The following is a 22,014-nucleotide window of genomic DNA, read 5'->3' as shown; positions in this document are numbered from 1 at the left end:
TTTTTATTACTTTCTTTGTGCGTCAATTCGTCCATAATATTTATTCAGTAGTGTAGTATATTCTAGATGCTTAATAATTGTTATTGAGCAATTAACAACGATTTACCCCTTCACATGAATTTTACGCCAAAGTTTAATACTAATTAGCTATTTTTATGCTGAAATGTCGAAAAATATGAAAACTACAAATCTCAGTAGCCTATCAATGACGGTGCTCATGGGAATTAATTGTGAACAGCCATTCAAGGGAAATAAATAAATTTTAATGTTTAAAAAACCAAAGACAAATCAAACAACCGGTCTACCAGGGTAGAAAGGATCCTATCCGACCCGATTAAGTCGATCAGTTTCCGAACGACAATGAAAGTGATCCTGGTAAGATTCCGATTAACCCAATCCAAGTTTCCGAAAAGTCCTTATACATATGTATTTATGAAAAAACAGTCAACTCGCATATAAAAGAATCCAGTATAGGTAAATGTAGTTACCTGTTCGACGCACGGGTTATAAAACTTAAATTTTATCTGAAAACGAATTTTGATCAAACTGGCCTAAGCCGAGAACAACCCGAAGGAAAACTAAAAATAAACATACGAGGCCGTTAGCATGTTGTTTTTGTTTCCGCTATTTGAGTTTGTGTTCCACAGAGACAAGTACGAAAAGTACCCAAGATGTTAGCTATATTTCCATAATATGGAACGAGAAAAAAGTCTTATTTTTTATTATTGCTTATTGACAAGACCACAAATACGCCGGGCTATGTCAATTTGGCGAAGTCTCGCCTTAAAAATATATTACATCCAAAATAGAGAGGAGACAACAATTAATTATTGCAATACCAACCACTCATAATTGATGAATAACTTCACATAAAAAATCACAATGGATCACTAGTTATATGAAAACCTATCTTTACATTTAGTTTTACAATATTCAATATATCGTAAAGTAGATACAGCTATATTATGAATCATCTTTTTTCATTAAAGTTATCTGTTTCTATTTTTCACTAGTTTTACCCTCAGATTCCATATATTCGTATACCAATATAGGTACTTATCAGAAGCATATACATTAATATGCAATGTCTACGTTTGCCATGTTTGCCTGCATAGCTGGTCTGTCCGTATCACATTAATTTACTCGCATGGGCGTTAAACTACATTTTTTTAAGCTGGGGGGCCTCATTCAGCTTTGCCGCCTCTGGCGGGCTTGGTCCGTCACTGAGATCACCCATTTTACCATTCATTCAATATTTATTTCTTTGTTACAGAAGATGAAGCGGATTATCAACATCATCATATTCATTTGCGTGGTTGGTGAAAGCGTGCCAGCAGTGTTTCAAAATATTGACACCCTCACGGCTGCAATTCAGAAAATAAAAAACGCAAATAATCTTGCCTTAGCAGAGCAGCATAATCCAACATATACAGTTCCAGCACATACAAATATTCCAGTAAAGGAGGACTTCGAAAGCACGACAGAGACAAGTTTAGAGACAATACAAGAAAGGAATGTTGCTACTAGCTACAAATCTATATTATATACTGCTGGTTCAATTATAACTCTTGCTTCGGCAGTTTTCATACCAATGGTGGTTTGTTACAAACTGGAAACTTGCAAACGATTTGTGAGTGACAGTGTATTCTCAATAAGCGATAGGAAAAAGAGAGATTTAGAGTACGTAGAAACTGTCCTTGTAGCATTATTGGACAGTTTTGTAGAACAAGATATACAACAAGACAATGAAGGCAATATCCAAAAAATGGGACGTTCTCTCTACAATGATCCATTACTAATTTCTTTATCTAAATATTTTGATAAATATGCTGACGAGACTGTGAAAAAACATGTTAAAATGGTGGTGTTCGTTTTGGTTCATATTATGGGAAAAATTTTGGAACTTTTTCAAAGTATCCTCCAAGTTCTTTCAAGATATGGAATTCTTTGAAATTTGAATTTAATTTGATTTTTGAGAGTTATGTATATATAATATATGTATTTGTTAAAATAAATTCGATGAGAATTAATTGTCCATTAATTTTAAAAGAATGGCGAAATGCTAATCTTATTCAACATCTCAGACGTGACTGATCTAATCTCAAGCGTGATTCCACTTATTAAACCATCTAAGTACGGGGCTTAGTTTTTTATGCAATACACACAAAAAGAAGTCTAATGGCGTCATGCTGGTCATTTTATGGTTTACTTACTACCACACATGGATTTGATAATGGGAAGGTGCTCCATATTGCTAAAACCGTATTATATTCGTAGGAGTTTGTGGGTTTGCTGAATCGGGATATAAGTTTGTCTAAGTTGTGCCGACATTGTTTTGTAGCAGTAATATTTATCTCCATTCAAATTACCATCAACGAAAAAGGGACTTACGATATGGTTTTCAGCAATCCCTTCACAAACTTTTTCAGGATATTGCAGTTCTCTCATCCATTGAAGATTTTCATTAGAGAAATAGCGGTAATTTTGACGATTCACATGACCGTGTAATATAAATGTATTCTCATCAAAAAACCAAACATCTTCTAATTAGATGACATTGCCACCTAACATTGCCATCATTTTTCACAAAAATATGTTTTCCTATCGAAATCCTCTTCCATGAGCTTCTATTTTTCTTTAATATAAAAAAATTGATGTGTGGCTAACGTTGTATAGTGGACTTCTTTTCGACTAGAATTATGTGACTCAGGCATAATATCCAATTTTGTATTATCACTTAATGCATTGACAGCTATTTTTGTATCTGTCTCACATGAGCAAGCTCAAGAAACTGCTTTCCAATTTTGCTAATTGTTCCTTGGAATAGATATAGGCAGCAAACTTTAAAATTTTTCCATTTGGGTCCGTCCGTTGAGAGGTTTTTTGAGTATTTCTGTTCAATGAATCATTTTTCTGATATTACTACGTACAATTAATAAAATTCAAACGACAATGGTACTGATATTGATCACCAGTGTCATGCAGGCAGACAACAAATTGCAACAAATTATTACTTGCAATAGATAAAGAGAAAATATGAAGCATACATGAGATGAAATTTTAATACTGATGGTATAAAGGGCGTTAAAATATCTGTGAAAACTGTGTTCATAGAATTTTCTTGATAAATTGTTAATAATATATCCTGAACTCGTACGATTAGTGAAAATGAACATACTCAACATATTACTGTGTAGAAATCAATATATTAGAGAAAGACAACCAACTGATCAACTTTTCCTAATAAATTTTCACAAATTTCTAGCTCACAGCAAACATCAAGAACTGGTTCTATTTGTCGAATCGTAAGGACTTATTCCCAATAAGTTATTTAACCTCGCGTCATTTTTGCCGATTAAACTCTACTTAAACTGGCAGGCCCGTCTAAAACTATAAACCGAAATTGAAAATTAATTTGGAGGTGTAGTATCAAAGACCTGGTTTCTGAATAATATATAGGTATACAGTTTGTTTCAAAATTCATACGAAAAAATTCAGGAGGTGATTGCTCGTATGAAATTGATTCCTACAACAAAATTTCCTCACTCCTCCTTTTTCCGAAATATCACCCTTAAAAGTTGTTGACTAAGTTTGAGTTTCTATTTCTTCTAAATTTTCAGTTATACTAGAAATTTTTTTCAATATTCAACCTAATTCAACCTAACCTAACCTCCACTGAGGTTATGAAATAAAATTATAACTTGAAATCCTTGTTTTATTTGAAAATATTTTTTATTGTTGTTTTTTTCCCAAAACAAATAGCTGCAGAGAGAAAAAATGAACACCATTTATAATTTTCTCAATAAATTGAGTGGAAAACAGTAAAGATATGAAATGTAATACGATTCATAATAAATGCTTGATAGTAAGGGTTGATAATTTCACCCCGTATAATGTAACAGGAATATTCAAAAAATACCTCTTGTAAGTTCTTTGCGAGTGCACGAAAATTACAGAATTTCAAATTTCTAGCTTTTCTAGAATTTTAGAAAAATCTCAATTTTAGTCACCACCTTTTAAGGCTGATATCTTGGAAAGGAGTAGGCTGAAAAAATTTTGTTATGGGAAAAACTCATCTTCATTTCGTATGTTATGTAATAGAACTTAAACGTCACAACCAGACTATTACATATTTCAATTTCATTATAATCCAATCGTGATATGTAGAGGAAATGCTATGAGGATTAAAATTTTCTGAACAAAATTAATGAGTTGGGATAATAATTGACTTATATATATATATATAATTAAACGCCCACGTCTAAATACAATATTTAAGCTCTTAAGGGTAACGATAAGAAGCACCGAAATTTGATTAAAAGGGATTTATTCAGTTATTACTATATTTGCTAAAAGTTTGGTTTTATCCTTGACCTAACCGATTCCATTAAGCCCTCTCCATTCTAACTCAATGATAAAGTTATTCCATTCTCTCGATATTCACTTTGAATCTCTTCTCTCTTCGTCCAAAAAAGTTGTACAGAGTGTCTTATTCTTGGAGGCTACTTGTTAATTAATATCCCATTCATTATTCGAACTAGATAATAGTTATTTCATTTCGCATTTTACTTGTTTGTTATTTAATGAAATTAACATTTATATTTATAGACATTTAGTTTTTGTTTTATATTTTGTATTATATTTCACTTATATTTACTTATTAGATACCTATACAGTACAAAACTTTCTGTTACGGCAGAAAGGAGCTTCTCTACCCATCATGTCGTTTGATTGTTGTTATTAGTCATTAAGGTTGTCGATTGCGCCCCATAAAGTGGCCACTATAAGTGCCGAATTTATAACAAAATGTTTATTGTAACTGATTGTGAAGTACGTTTCCGATTAGTATATCGTAAAAAGAATCTATTGTTGAATAAAGTGTTTAGTGGTTAAGATATATGTTTTCCATGGGTCTCTACAGTATTAATGGAGAATACAGCTTCAATAATTTAATAAATGCCGAATATAGTCTCGAATATCGCAGATGTGCGCTTCTTTCTTGGAGATCAGTAATTTTCAAGTTCGCAGATTAGCTAACCATCAAACATAATCATTTTTTATTTTCTACATGGTTCTTATCTGATGTGGAAAATATTTCGATAAAAAAAGCATTCTAATTGACTATGACAACATATTATATGGTAAAATTATTGGCAAACAATTTGCCAATGGTTGAAAAAAATTATCATGTACATAAGTTTATATACATACATATATACAGTTATCAACAGGGCGCAGTTGCATAGCGGAAGTAAGCCGTGTTTTCAAGAGGAGTATAACAAATTAAATGTAGAAAAGTTTACATTTACCATGAAATATAAAGATATCGATAAAATTATCATGCATCCTCCTATATCAATTTCGGAATGTCATTTGGCTGGATCAGTCTATAAAACCAATAAATCAGCTTTGTTTGAATCTTTGGATTCAAAACAAAGCGTCAAAATACTCATACATTTGCTTGATAGATGGTTCTTTCACAATGCATAAGATTTTCCAAAAACTTTCATCAAAATCATCGGATGGTGAACAATAACAGAGCCCATGAAATAATCTTAAATTTAACTGATATTGGTCGCCGTCGCCTTCTAACAAAACTCATGAAAGATCTAATCAAGGTGCTTCATTTACTTATCATATGTACCTGATTTGTGTCCCAGAACAAACACGACGAGCTGAATTTGGAGAAGAGTTAATAAATAGCTATTTGAAGGGGCGGATGTAATTTGGGCGCTAAAGGATTAATATACTTTTTACAACATGTAAACTAGGCGCCAAGACCGAAGGGTCATTTTAATCCTATGTGTATTTTGGACGCTAACCGACTGAAGTATTTTTAGATTTTCCTATAAGAGAAATGACCTATTATCACTCAAGGTATGAAAAAATTTACCGTTAGAGGGTTAGAGGCTACTTTGCACTTTTTTTAAATGAAAAATCTGCCCTTAATAAAGTTTCCTTGCAACATTTTTGTAACATTCTACAGAATAAAGTAAATTTTATATTTCTTCATATTTTTATTTAGTACTTAAGTACATATTACTACATATAAAATAAGAGATTTACATAACCTAACCTAACCTAACCTAACCTACTTAAAAATCTATCAACTTTCCCTCTATTGGGAAAATACATGTCGGATTATCTACCCTTCTTGGTAAAGAAGGTAAAGAAGGATGGTTAGCGCCCAAATTACACCCGCCGATTTGATGGAAGATGAGATATATTTTCAATTATGTACGTAATGGCAACAAAAAACCATTTCCTCGTAATTAAAATTATTACTACTTTTCTATATTGAATCGACAGCTATTACAATAAAATGCTCATAAATGGATATATTAATTATCATGTTAGGAAATATGTATCACTGGAAAGATATCTTGAAAAAAAATTAGAACTAAACTGTAGTCATGAATAAGCCACAGATAATTGTGTGTCAGCTTTGTGTCAATTACTTGGAGAATTATTTTGCTAATCTCAAACCGGCATAAGGACTTCATGAAGGAAACACGCGGTTTTTATAAGTACATAGGAAGAGCAAATATGTGCAAAATATAGGCTATGACAATTGCCACGAGACTGTTGTTTTCTCGTACTCAAAAAATTCATTTACAGTTTATTTAATTCCAAAACTGTCTATTGAGTAAATAGCACATGATTTGCATTATTTGTTAAAACTAAATTGATAATTTCAAAGACAAATTACACAAGTTTCAGTCTGTTTAAAGTCTGAGAGGATAATCATAGAAAAAAAATACATCCTCAAATGGTTTTATGGTTAAGCAGAGTGGAAGATGTGATTAAGGAAAAGGTTATTGAAGGTAAAATATTTTTTCATAAGTATCATCCAATTTCTTGATTGTCTGAATACTTAAAAATTATATCATGTTTAAGGTGACGTTTAAAAGAGGAGTACGATTAGTTTTGCTTTATCAGTTTCTTGCCCACAAAAGACAAAGTGTTTACTTCTTTGCTTATTTTTATAATTTCACTTTAATCTGAGTTCGTTGATAAACCTAATTTGTCACCTAGTATACAATTATACTCAATTACCATGATACTGGTATATGGTACATCAATTTTTTGAATCCTATTATAAATAAAAAGTAACAAAATTTATTGCTTTCATTCATTTGTATAATTTTTTATTTCACTTGATTAATCTTGAGCAGAAGTTCTTCTTCTTCTTCTTCTTTAGTTAGGACTAGGTCCTGTATTTTCATCAAGGGTTTGCCAGGAGTAGTTGGGATGCTGAGTACCAGCTTTCATACCACCTTATAGGTGGTCGTCCAGGAGGTCGAGTTGTGTCTGGTTTCTTTTCCTTTGCAATTTTTGCTAACAGTTCATTTGGCATTCTGTCAACATGATCTCTCCATTCTCTTCTGCGGCTCCTTGCCCATCTTACTACATTCTGAATATCGCACACGTCCCTTATTTCTTCATTTTTCTTCCGTTCGAGTAACGTATGTCCTGTTATTGATCTCAGAGTCCGCATTTCTGTTGTTCTTGGGAGCCGTTTAGTGGTTGTGTTCTCCGCTCTGGTTTCTATTGCATATGTCATGACCGGCCTTACGCCGGTCTAATTTTACATTTTGTGCTCATGTATTTATTTCGCCAAATTAAATCTCTAAGGTATTCTGATATTAATGCTGCCTTCGTTGTTTATTCTTTTACTTCTTTCTTTAGATTTCTATCGCTTGTCATGGTTGTCCCTAGATATTTGAAGGACATCACTTGTTCTACACTCTAATCATAGATCGCTAGTTTACATCTTCTCGGTTCTTTAGATATTGTCAGATATTTTGTTTTTTTTGTTGATATATGCATATTGTACGTGATCGCTATTTGTTGGAATTTATATAGGAGCTTCTGAAAGTTATCTTGGTCTTCCGAGATGATTACTGCGTCATCAGCATAGCATATTATTTTTATCTCTTTGTCTCAAAGAGAACAGAAGTTCAACAGCAAGAAATCGTCTTTAATAAACTTGTTACCAACATACAGCAAATTTTCGTGAAATCATACAATTTTCTTTTTTAGATAAACAATTTACAGCACGATTTTCATTTATAACTAAACTATCCAGATAACGTCGTTTAGTTGTACGTTGCCGCTGCCGCTATATTAATTTTTATCCTTCAATTAAATAATGGAAAAATTGTAAGCACCAAAAATTTTTGGTAAATTTTGGAAGTTATAGTATAAAAAAGAAAATGCCAACTCATTTACTGTTACCATTTTCCGACGTCAAAACGCTTGCACGCTCCCTCGTGCTTAACTTAACTATATTTTTACTATTGAAGTGTTGAAAAGCATCACTGACTAGCCGTGTCAGCATTTAGGCTGAAATACGAGTTTTTTGTAATCGATACGTTTGTTGACCGTTTTTATATCTACTGTTTAGTTTTTCGTTTATGTGTATGTTTTGCTAACGACAAGAATGACGCTCTGTTCTTGTTTAAAGAGAAGTGTATCACATTTTTACTAGAGTCAGTCGGTTATTTGCTTTTCTTGTAAACGTTCGAGTTACGAGTTTTAATTAAAGTTTTCAGTTTTCATGAGTTTATTATTTACTTCACCTGATCCTCTTAAAAATTTTACAACATTTACAAAGTTAACTAACCCTACCTATAAATTTGATTTTAGCACAAAATAAGTGTATCATTATAGTTGTACTGAAATCTATATTTCTATCTTTTTTAGTGACACCAAGAAGAGGTTTAATGTTCGCATTTTCTGAATAAACCACCAATTTTTTGGTGAAGACTGATGTTTGTTATAGTACTCTATTATCAATTACAAAACATATTTTTATAAAAAGCACTCAAAAATTCACTTTGCTAACGCGTATATTATCCAAATTAACGGAATAAAATATATGTTTACTTTCAAAGGGGGCGTTAGTACATGTGGACTTAATTGACGTATATCAAAATACATTATTTTTAGTATACACCCTCCAAATTGGTGTATAATTTTAGAGGATTATTTACTTAATAACAAAATCGTCCTATAGTCCAAACTACTCAAATAGAATGAATAATATGCGTCTATGCTTCTTCAATGATACCCATGCGGAAACAATGTTTAATTATCAATGGAAAAACTATAAATACTAATTCCCCAGCGTATTTTCCATAAAAATAAATTGGTCGATTGGTTTTCGAAACGATATTGTCTTCATAAATCAAATAATTTGGAAACCAAACTTTCTTACCTGCTATCAATCGTTGAGTTTTTCTCTCTATATCTGATCAGTTCCACCCCATCGAAAAGTTCAATAACGTGTTTGCCAATGGCGTTATCGAGCATTATCAGTCCTCGTCTCACAAAACATTCTTTCAGTATACTCGCTATTTGTTCAGGATTTTCAATTAAATTTTGATCATTGGTCCAGAAACATCTGTTCAGCAATAATCCGGTCATTCTACCGAGACGCCACCAGCTATTAGACGACACTACAATATTGCTGAACGTTGTTACAGTAACGAAGATCACAAAGATGTTGCACAAACGCATCCTAGTAGAGAGAATATATTTTAGAAATAAGTTAAAATGCCGTTTTATACCATATTGTTATCATACAACTAAAACAATAGAAAGTTGAATGTGTTAGCTTTAGTCTTTTCTTGTTTTTAAAGTTGAATCTATAATAGCTATTAGAGTTATTAAAAGAATCCAAATAATATATTATTATATTTCAGATGTTTGGGGAAAAATAATAAAAGTGAACCATAAAACTAGGAATGAAAATGTCTTCTTAGTAAGTTGTCAATATTTGAATAATATCCTAGGTTCTTCATAAGTAATGGACCAAATTGTAACTAGACGTTCATAAGGCAAGAATAATTTTAATATTTTAATTATAATCTATTTTCTGTACGAGAGAGTGATAAAACGCAATTTCTGATGCAAAACTTAGTACGGTCGTTTTCATTCTTTTATAACCATAAGTTGTATAGAGCAATAGAAAAAGATTTTTAGAGGACGAAAACCCTGTGTATCCAATGTTATATAGCCATAAGATTTTTCCAGTTAATAGTTACTAATTTGCCTATACAGTTTGTTTTAATTCCAAGAATCTCCTCCCAACAAAGTCCACCTAAAATACGATGGTACATTTTCCATTTACTGAGGAGGTTCAAGTTTTATATTGTTAACAGTTTAGTTGCAGCTGCAAGATGCAGTCTAGTGTGATTATGGAAAATTTGGAAGGGCCGCGTAAAAGCCGAGAAAGCGGACCTTTAACAGTTAATGGAGAAACATTAATATATGATTGTTTTAAATCATTTGGACGCTTTAAATAATGTGAAGCCTGAAAACTATAAAAAGGCAGTGAATCATAGGATTCAAGAAGAGAAAATGTGTGATTTGGAAAATATTAATAATGAAATGATTGACCCACTCATTGTAAATACCGGTTGCGACTGTTCATCTTCCAAGTCCCATTTGGATTTGTAAGAAGTAGCTCTATTTATAGTGGTGAGTTTTTATATTAAAATTATTATTTATGAATGTAATGTTGCTTAAAAATCAAAGTATAAACCCTTACACCTATATAATCAATGGTACAAAATATTCTCTCTATCTTTTTTATTAGGATAAAATATTTTTAAAAAATTGTATTTTTACCATCAGTTCTTTAAACATAATAAGCAGGTAAATTAGGTTAAAATATAAATTTACACCCCATTATATTCACGAGGTTGGTCCCATAAGTACCTGCCCTGACCTAGAGATGGCGGTAGTTGCCTGAAAAATACCACTCTATTATTAGAAAGTACTCAATCTATAGAGCATATGTTTCAAGTTTGAAGACGACACGTTGGCAGCCATTAATAGTGAACGTTTTCAGTGGTCAACCAATAAGATGACGACTATAGAAATGATCAAATCCACAAAGCGGTACTAGATGATCGTCGACTGAAATTGCGCGAGTTAGAAGAAATAGTAGGCATTTCAAAATGTGCGTTAGATAACATATTAACTGAAAATTTACATATGAGATGTTTCCATGGAGTGTTTCACAGAAATTAACCAGAATTTTTACGCCGTTTCATAATAATGGATGATTCTATGATCACTTCATACCCGACACAACATAACAAACAAAACAATGTAATGAAAAGGGACAACCGGTCCCCAAAAAGGTATTATACAAACTTATTGCAACGTTTGAGCGGACAAAACAAGCAAAATTTGGCTCAGAAGAAAGTGTTGTTTCATCAAGACAATGCACTAGCTCACACATCCAAAACTGATAAATTAAAGCTTGAATTGCTACCTCGTGCACCCTATTCGTCAGATTTAGCCCAGACTGGAAAAAATGGCTCAGTGGTCAAAGATTTTCCAATAATAGTGATGTCGGCAGTTAATAGCTATTTTAAGAAACTTGACGATTCTTACTATAAAAAGGGTGTCGAACTGAATATCGCTGGGAAAAATGAAAAAGCTAAAACGAGATCACGTTGAAAAATAAATATATTTTTTTCCAAAATTTTTGTGTTTTCATTATTGGACCAGGTATTTCTGAACCATCCTCGTATACAACTATTATTTCGTACGGAAATACTCGAGGTATAACGTGAAAAATATTTTAACTGTCTACCAAAAGAAGTGATACGCCAATAGATTACGATTGCTTCATCATTTTATTACTCTCTCATGTAAAAACAGACTATAGATGATGTTAAATTGTAATGGATGTTTATTCATAGATTAACTATTTCTAATGACTTTAAAATTGGATATAAATTGAAAGGGTAAATACGAATATGTGAAAGAATTCGAATAAATTCGTAGATGTCGCCCCATGCGTCATATGTATTAAATGGAGCGATGTTTGAATTTTTTGACACTTATTATATTACAACTCACTCATTTAATTTAGATAGCCCCAAAAGTCCTGTAAAGGACTTGCATTTCAAAGTTTAATATTCACTTAAGATAATTTAAAATATTTATAATCGATTGAGGACAGGTTCATTTCAACTAAAATATTATCAGGGTGCCCCAAACTTATCAACTTTCCACAAAGAAATGAAATTTTAATAAAAATTCTATATTATGTAGTGACAGCAAGAAACTTTATATCCCTAGCGTTTCACGTATATGAAAAATTTACTTCAAAGAAAACTGAGTTGATTTTGTTAGGTACTAAAGAGGAAATTGAATGATGGTCCAATTGGAAATATTTCACATAAGATGAGAATCAAGCACAAATTTAATTATTCAATTAAATTAATTAAATATCACTTTAACATGTCTAATATGGAGATTTAAGATCAAATAGTTATTGTATATATTTTATGTTGTCGTTTTTTATAAATTGGCGTGTACTATTTCACAAAACAAATCTACAAATCAATTTTTGTTTCACTTCATATTATTATCAATTATGGTAAGATAAATATGGAGTACATCCATTAGGGTTATACACTCAATATTCTAATAATCAAAATATATGAGGATGGTCTCAGAAGTATCTGGAAACACAAAAATTTTGGAAAAAAGATGAATTATCGAGGTAATAATTTGCCTGGAAAATTCAAAGGTGAAGACGTACTGTTGCCACGTATTCCAATGCTCCCGACAGATATGCCATTCGAATTCAAACATGTGTGCTCCACGAACACATGATATAGACCAGAGCATAGTGACGCATTCTTTTGCAAAATTGTCGTAATTTTTTTTGTCCGGGAGATGTTCCTGATTATAAAAGTGTAAGATAAAAAAAAATGCATTTTTTTGCAATGAATTAATTTTTTTTATATTCTTAACAATATTTCGAATGAAAAAAGTCCGTACACCTATTATTGTATCTCCATCCATTAATTGTTATGAATTTTTTAAAATTCAAAATTGCCGAAAATCCTCATTTTCCTGAATTAAATAATATACCTAAAAAAATTGAAATGTTATAATTTCTAATTTTTTATCAAATATTTCAACTATCATGAACAAATTAACATAAATAGATTTGAAGAATTTTGTTTTTTTATATGTTTTGTTTATGTTCTGCGCTCCCTACGCGCAGAAAATTTCGAGAGTGAAGTATTTCTATCTCACTCCCATCTCAATGTATAAGATGAGTGAGAGAAAGGCCGACGACGCGCTTAAAAAATTGTTTGCTATTTTTCAGCAGTAATACGTTCAAAAAAATATTCCTACTGCTTCTAATATAAATCTATTAAATTTTCGTTTTAGAAATAATTTTAAAGTTGTTAATCACTCTTGCTCGATTCTACATCTACTCGTTTACTTTGCAGTCGTGTAATTTTCAAAAAAACATGTCGTTATCTTTAATTCCTGAAAAAATTAAACTGTCTTACGACAAAAAGAGCTTTTTTGTGGTTATTGTAAATATTGTAAAGAGTATGCAAAAAATTCATTCATAGCAAAAAAATGCATTTTTTCTGGCTTATTCAGTTTTTCATTGTTTAAGTAACACCTCTCGGACATTTTGAAAAAAATACGACTCAAAACAATTTTTCAAACGAATGCGCCACTATGCCCTGCACTAATATTAAATCCTGAACATTTTTTTCTTAACACCGCGAACGCACAATTTCAAACTGCGCATGAATCTGATAACAGGACATTTTCAGGATATCTACCGCGAACAAATCTATTATGGTCGTAAATGCGATAGTAAATTGTAAATTTTGCACAAATATAGAATGTGAGCTGAAATAACATACACCATACCTTTTATAATGGTAAAATGATCCTGTTAGATATTTTTCCATATAATGTTCTTTATTTGAACGTTTGTAAATAAAATTTTTTACGGATTTGGATGGAAAAATAATCTAATAATATTAAATTGAACGGGCAAATATTGAGGGGGAATCACTAGTTACTTATAAATAGTTTAGGTTAATAGCTCCGCGTCACCGTTTTGCTAACAAGTATTAAATTGACCAACAGGTATGAAAGAAAGGTAAAACTGGTTCATGATTAGTGCTCCTTTTGACCTGGAAGAGAGTTACATACGCCGCTTATCAAGGAAACTTAAAAGCGCAGCAGAAACACTATACTTTCTGAGAAATTGTTATTTAACAACATATGCAGATAAATCTTACTTTCTTGTAATATCATTTAATAAAATTCATTCTCTGTTCAGATCTCTAACAATAAACTTGTAATTGCTAGAATAAATATATTTTTTAAAAACGAATTTTTCGTAAAGAAAACCAAAATTGGCGCAGTCAGTAGGATCGCGCAAGTCGTCGAAATCAAAAATCACTAAAACGTTTACGGGCATACAGTGCGTAACAAAATTTCGGATCGTGCGAAATAATTTAGTGACTTCACGGCTTTAACGTTTCAACGTTTTAAGTGCGAATCCAACGAACAATATTAGACTAGCAATTATCGTGCAATAGCCCTTTAGTGGTGAACATTGGAGGCAACAGGGAATCATCGAGGGAGAAGATTTTAAAAGCCTGTTCTTCAGAAACGTAAGTGCCTTATTGTCCTCTTCTTGCCTTTCCTACCTTTTTTGGATTTTGGAAAGATAGTATTGATTATTGAGTTTTAAACTTTCAAAAACGTATACAATTAATAAAAAAGAAATTATCAATTTATGAGTGAATTAAACTCTAGTAATCTCGATAACATAGTTCAATTGTTCAATAATATTTCTTTAGTCGAAAATAACGTAGAACAAACTGGTACTAACAAAATGGCTCCTCCTGCAATGAATTGGGATCTTTTCAAATCCAAACTATCAAATATTAAACCTTTTAACGGTGACAGTGAATATTTGAATAAATTCATTACAAGGTGTGAGCATTTAATAGAGTCATATAGAATTTATAATGATGCAGAATTAAATTTACACATTATAGAATGTATTCAAGAGAAATTAGAAGGTAGAGCGGCCTTCATGGTCGGTAACAGAGTTGAATTAAATACTTGGCCAAAATTAAAAACGGCCTTATTACAGTGTTTTGCTGATAGAAGGGATTTAAATTGTCTTGTGCAAGAGTTGATTAGAGCCAAACCATTAAAAAACGAGCATCTTATTGATTTTGGAAGTAGACTTCAATTAATTCGTAGTAGTGTAATTCAAAGAATTAGCAATGACCCTAATATAACTGCCGAAGAAAGAAATTGTCAAATAAATCAATACGATAAAACTGCTTTAAATACGTTTATTGCAGGGTGCGACGGTACTCTGAAAAATAATATGCATTTACGAAAACCACATTCTTTAGAAGACGCGATGGCCTATGTGGCCGAATTCGAAAATTTTGAAAGACTGTACGGTTCTTTAAACGATAAAATTAATCGACAAAATACACCTAATAATATTAATATACAGCATGCGAATAGCCAAAATTCTCAAAGATCCAAATCAAATTTTTATAAAAATCCTAATACGTATCAAAATTTTGTACCAAATAACAGACCTGTTAACAATTACCCGAATTATTATAGCAATCGACAAAACTACCAACCAAATTTCGTACAAAATAGAGAAAGTTGGCCAAATCAGCCGATACCTATTCAATCCATACCACAAAATAAAAGATATTTTACTAATCGACAAGTATTCGGCCCTCCCAAAAATGTATTCAAACCTAACCAAATTCCACAAAATCAATTACCAACACCTGAACCGATGTCCACGACATCACGTAATTTTACTGAACGTACTCGAAAACCTATTAATAATAATAATAATAATAGATTTTTCCGATCAAATCCAAACGCTAAACCAAACTTCGTTTCCGAAGAGTTATACTTAAATCAATATGCTAATTCAGACTATAATCACGATAATCAATATGATGAATATGACGAAATAGAATTTGACGAAAACGACGAAGCCAATCGCGATGAAAATTTTCAAGCAGCTCGTCCATCAGACGGGAAAACATAGAAATAAATATACTGCCAGTTAATCCGCTACCGTATATAGAAATTGCAAATCCAAAAATTAAATTGCTAATCGATACTGGTAGCTCTAAATCAATAATAAGACCTTCTATTGCCGAAAAATACTTTCCAGATACAATTTATCATTCTGATACTACTATATCTACTAGTCTTGGAAGTAAAAACGTTAGGTATCGAGCGCTTATTCCTGCATTTCCTGAACTAAAAAATAAAAACTATCAAATCGATTTTATACTATATGATTTTCACAATTATTTTGATGGAATTCTCGGTATTAAAGATTTAATAGGTATGAATATAAATATTGATCTAACTAATCGAGAACTATTAGGACCTCACCTAAGATTGCCTTTTAAGTATAGAAAAGTAAACGATATTGAGTTTTCTTTTTCAATAGACCCCGGAGAAAAAACGATAAAGAAATTACCCGTAAATATAGATAATGGGGATATTATTGTAGACGCTCGAAAAATAGAAAATATAATAATTCCACAAATTTTATCTACAGCGAGAAACGGTTTCGCACCAATAGAAATTCAAAATCACACAAATAATTCGATAACGATAACATTACGAGAACCAATTCAAGTTACTCCATTTAAAAATTCACAATATGAACTCTTTAAATTTGAAAGCTTTGCTAATGATTTTGATGAAAATAATTTCATAAAACCTAATGACAATATTACCGAATTAATTCGTACAAATCACATGAATAAAGAAGAAAAACAAAAAATTATTTCATTGTGTAAAGAATATTCTGATTTATTTTTAAAACCAGGGGACAAATTGACTTTCACTTCAAATGTTAAACATATTATAAGAACCAAAGACGAGGTACCGGTTCACACTAAATCTTACAGATATCCCTACGTCCACAGAGAGGAAATTAGGAGACAAATTCAAGAGATGTTAGATAAAAACATAATTAGACCGTCCTGTTCCCCTTGGAGCTCCCCGATATGGATTGTTAAAAAGAAAATGGACGCATCAAATACCCAAAAATGGAGACTGGTAGTTGATTACCGGAAAATTAATGAAAAGACAATTGATGACAGGTACCCGCTTCCCAATATATCCGATATATTGGATAAATTAGGTCGAGCTCAGTATTTTACTACCCTCGACTTGGCAAGCGGCTTCCATCAAATACAAATGAGCGAATGTTCTATAGAAAAAACGGCTTTCAACGTAGATGGAGGACATTACGAATACCTTAGAATGCCTTTCGGTCTTAAAAATGCCCCTTCTACATTTCAAAGAGCTGTAAATGAAGTCCTTAAAGACATCCAAAACAAAATATGCATGGTATACATGGATGACATTATCATATTCAGTACTAGCCTTCAGGAGCACATACAAAATCTGAAATTAGTATTTTCAAAACTACGCCACGCAGAGCTTAAGATACAACTAGACAAGTGCGAGTTTCTTCGCAAGGAAGTAGAGTATCTAGGTCACGTTGTAACTCCTCATGGGATAAAACCTAATCCGAATAAAATCAAAGCAATTCAAAATTTCCCTATCCCAAAAACCGCTAAAGATATTAAATCCTTTTTAGGACTAGTAGGTTACTATAGAAAGTTTATAAAAAACTTTGCTCAAATTACGAAACCGATGACGATATGTCTAAAGAAGGATCACATAATTAAACATACCGAAGAATTTATTAATTGCTTCAATACTTGTAAAAACATTTTAATTTCAGAACCAGTCCTTGCGTATCCCGATTTCAGTAAACCTTTCGAATTAACTACTGACGCTTCTAAATATGCCATAGGTGCTATTCTATCTCAAAATAATCATCCTATTTGTTATGCTAGTAGAACACTTAATTCCGCAGAAATAAATTATTCTACAATCGAGAAAGAGTTACTTTCGATAGTCTGGTCGTGTAAATATTTTCGACCGTATTTATTTGGTCAAAAATTCACAATTTTTTCAGATCATAAACCATTGCAATGGCTCATGTCATTAAAAGAGCCCAATTCACGTCTTGTACGCTGGCGCCTTAAACTTGAGGAATTTGAGTACGATATAAAATATTTGAAAGGTAAAAGTAACAAAGCAGCTGATGCATTATCTCGATATCCCGATATAAATGCATTAGAAACTGCATCAATGGATGTCAATTTAAGTGACATCGATGAAATAATGAATGAAGAATTTGAAAGAATTAATTCCAGTACTCTCCCGAATTTAGATAATTTAGATCTTACAAATATATTAGATTTAAATAAATTTAACCAAAACGATTCAAACATAGAAAATCTCGCAAACAATAATTTACCAATATTACCTATAACGGAAGAACCAAATCCTAATAATAACGAAGACATTGAAACAGTACATACATCTGTTGAAAATCCTATTCTATCAATTCCAATTACCGAAAAACCATTAAATATGTATAAAAATCAAATATATTTTACTAATGGTCAAATAAATACCTTTAAGGTTAGAAGAGAGAAAGTATTCGAAAATATTCGTCTATACGTTACATTACCGGTAATTGACATCGAAAATAATATAATAAACTTCATTAAAGAATATATTGACCCCAGGAAAAATTATGCACTTTATTTCCAGAACGAACCCTTATCGAGAATATTTATTGTAACTGCACAGAATATGTTTAAGAATTCTGCATTTAAATTTACACTGTGTACCAAATCAGTAACAGATATTGAAACAAAAGAAGAGCAATTAGAAAAAATTAAATATCATCATATATATAAATCAGGTCATAGGGGCATAAACGAAGTTAAAACATCTCTTAGTTGTAGATACTACTGGCCGAAAATGATCGAAGATGTAGAAAACTTTATCAATAATTGCGATACATGCTTGAAAAATAAATATGATAGGAATCCCCCTGTCGTCAAATTTAGCCTAACACCCACAGCGTCTAAGCCTTTTGAGCATGTACATATGGATGTTTTTAAAATTGCAAATAAAATTTATTTAACAGTAATTGATTCCTTTTCGCGTTACGGACAAGCTTACCCCATAGTAAGTGTTACAGGATTTTCCACAGTAGACTCTTTACTAAATTTCATAACTCACCATGGACTACCTCAAAAGATAACAACAGATAGTGGTTCTGAATTTAAGAATTTCGATTTAGAAGACTTTTGCAAACTTCACCATATAGAATTGCATCATACCACAGCGAAAAATAGCAATTCCAACTCGCCAGTTGAACGATTTCATTCAAGTATTTTAGAACATTATCGATGTATACAGGAAGATAATAAAAATTTGACACCGGATCAAATAATGAAACACGCGATTCTTAGTTATAACAATTCAGTTCATACAGTAACAAAATTCACGCCTTTCGAAATTATAAAAGGACATATAAACAATCCTGACCCGTTTGACCTGAATGATCATTTAGTTATATCTCAATACGTTCAAAATCACAAAGAAACCAGTAAACGCTTATATGAAAAAATTAAACAACAAAACGAACAAACTAAACAAAAGGTTATAGAGAAATTAAATAGAAAAAGGTCCGAACCTTTAGACTATTCAAATCAAAAAACCGCCTACGTAAAAACTAAATTAAGAAATAAGAAACTCCCTAAATTTAAACAAACTAAAATAATCAGAGATAAAGGTATTCTGCTTAAAACCGATAAAGGTACGTATCATAAAAGTATTGTCCGAAAACCAAGAAGTAATGTTCGGAAATTGTTACAGGATGTCGACGAGCACGCGAATCCTGATGCTTTACCTGATTCTTCGCGTATTTCAAGCGACCTGTAGTGTAGAAGACATACAGGTTACGAAAATTCAAAACTTCCTTCTTCCCATCCAATTAGGAAACGCTAGATTAGTATATAGTAAACATACGTTTTTACATTATTTAGATTTAAGCCAACTTATTAAGCAAATAGATAGTCTAGTTACGCATTTCAATTACATAAAAAATAGTATTACAACTGTAACCACTACAAACACTATGTCCTATCACGCTTTAGCACAGAACATGTTAATAAGAACCGAGTATTTGATCAACACTGTACAGAAAAAATTCGAAAATTTGAATCCTCATATCAGAAATCGAAGAGGTTTGCTAAATGGCGTTGGTAAAATAAACAAATGGCTATTTGGAAACCTCGATTCAGATGACGAGATAAAATACGATAACGCAATTACTTTATTACAACAAAATCAAAAGAACATTATCCATGAAACTAACCTTCAAATTTCTCTCTATAAGAAACTCATTGATCATTACAATAAGTCAATTACTACTTTAAATAAAAATCAAGCAAACTTTAATAATGGGTTACAACTATTTTCAGCCTCTGTATATAACAAAATTGAAACACTAGAAAGTTATCTAACGTTTCAAGGTATGTTGTATCAGATTAATTTAGACTGTCAGTCAACAATAACGTTTATAGATAATATTGAGAACGCAGTTGTATTTTCGAAACTTAATTCTGTACATACGTCTATAATTTCTAGTTACGAGATACTGGACATAATTCAACATTTAGAAAAACTATATTCGGAAAAACAGATTCCTAAATTTTCTAACATTTTAACATACTACCAATTTCTTGGAACTCAAGTATCAATCATTGATTCGAAATTAGTCTTTGCTATCCACGTACCTATACTCATCTCCGAAACATTTGAATTTTACCACCTTTTTCCCATAATCCAAAATAATAAAATGTACACTCCTAAATTCCCTTACCTGGCACGAACGCAAAATGAAACCCAATCAGAAAAAGAAGAATGTCCACCACTCGAAGGTATCTACTATTGCCGTCAAAATTTTGTCCAAAGGGATAATTGCACCCTTAGTCTACTTGAAGGGAACACTCTCGATGATTGCCAAATTCTAGAAGTCAATATCGAAGAAACAATCATTCAACAAGTTACAACAAAAGAAGTCCTGATAATGCCGATTCAACAAGAAAAAATACTTTCAAAATGTCAATCCGATCGATACCTCGAAATAGAAGAACCATCACTTGTCAAAATCCCAGAAAACTGTGAACTATGGATCAATAATCAACGATACATCAATGACGACGAAATCAGTTACGGTAAACCATTTGTCCTGCCAAAATTAGAAACAAACAAATTATCAACTTCAAAACACTACGAAAAATATAACATAACAAATCTCAATCTCGATGATCTTTTCCAAATCAACGAATTGTCAAGAAAATTGAAGCCGATCCAAGAAACTTCCAATACACAGAGTCATGTAACAATAATCGAAAGCCTTTTAGCGATAATATTCATTATTTTAATAGCAGGTGTTTTGTTCAAATTCAAATCAAAAATTTTAGTATGCCGAAAACACACAAAAGAAAAAAGTCAAGAAAACCTGGAAAGGGCCCAAAAATCGAAAAGTCAATCCATACTTTTCGAGACTTAAGGAGGGAGGAGTTACATACGCCGCTTATCAAGGAAACTTAAAAGCGCAGCAGAAACACTATACTTTCTGAGAAATTGTTATTTAACAACATATGCAGATAAATCTTACTTTCTTGTAATATCATTTAATAAAATTCATTCTCTGTTCAGATCTCTAACAATAAACTTGTAATTGCTAGAATAAATATATTTTTTAAAAACGAATTTTTCGTAAAGAAAACCAAAATTAGAGCGATGATTATTCATAAGGATGTGACTACCAACAAAACCCATCTTTTACAACATTTTATTCATGTGTGGAATCATCATCCTCAAATGCAGGAGACAGTACAGTCTTGCATTGATAGCATGCCGCGCAGAATTAAAGCTTTGATAGCGGCTAAAATGAATGTTGTTTTATTTATGTTGAATTAATTGGTCATTTATTAGATAATATAAAAATAAAAAACAATGCAATTTAAAACAATAAAACGGTACAATATCACTCGGTAATTAATATAATAATATTAATCTTGCAGTGCGTCTAATAATTTGGCCAGGGACTGTATGCTGCATATAAAATCTTGACTTTGAACATTTTATTTTACCTGGGTCTCCAATCAAATTATTAAATTTTTTCTAAATACATATTAATAGAATTATTTGGAAATGTTATTATTCCGTTCTTGATGCAAGCCTAGTTGATTCTGGGTATAAGAC

The 22,014-nt window shown here is 31.6% G+C and overlaps 1 protein-coding gene across 1 annotated transcript in view; it reads right to left on the bottom strand.

Annotated features, from left to right (window-relative positions):
* Positions 1-22,014, bottom strand: part of LOC130445713 (uncharacterized) — a 71,290-nt gene that overhangs the window by 48,381 nt on the left and 895 nt on the right. Inside the window, exon 2 of the mRNA XM_056781543.1 lies at positions 9,221-9,523. Coding sequence (XP_056637521.1) covers positions 9,221-9,523 — 303 coding nt within the window. The remainder of the gene's footprint in view (positions 1-9,220; positions 9,524-22,014) is intronic.

Source organism: Diorhabda sublineata, chromosome 1, assembly GCF_026230105.1.
Source record: "Diorhabda sublineata isolate icDioSubl1.1 chromosome 1, icDioSubl1.1, whole genome shotgun sequence".
NCBI classification, from domain to species: Eukaryota; Metazoa; Arthropoda; class Insecta; order Coleoptera; family Chrysomelidae; genus Diorhabda; species Diorhabda sublineata.
The sequence above is the reverse complement of the archived record's forward strand: the minus strand, read 5'-3'. Positions and strand labels throughout refer to the sequence as shown.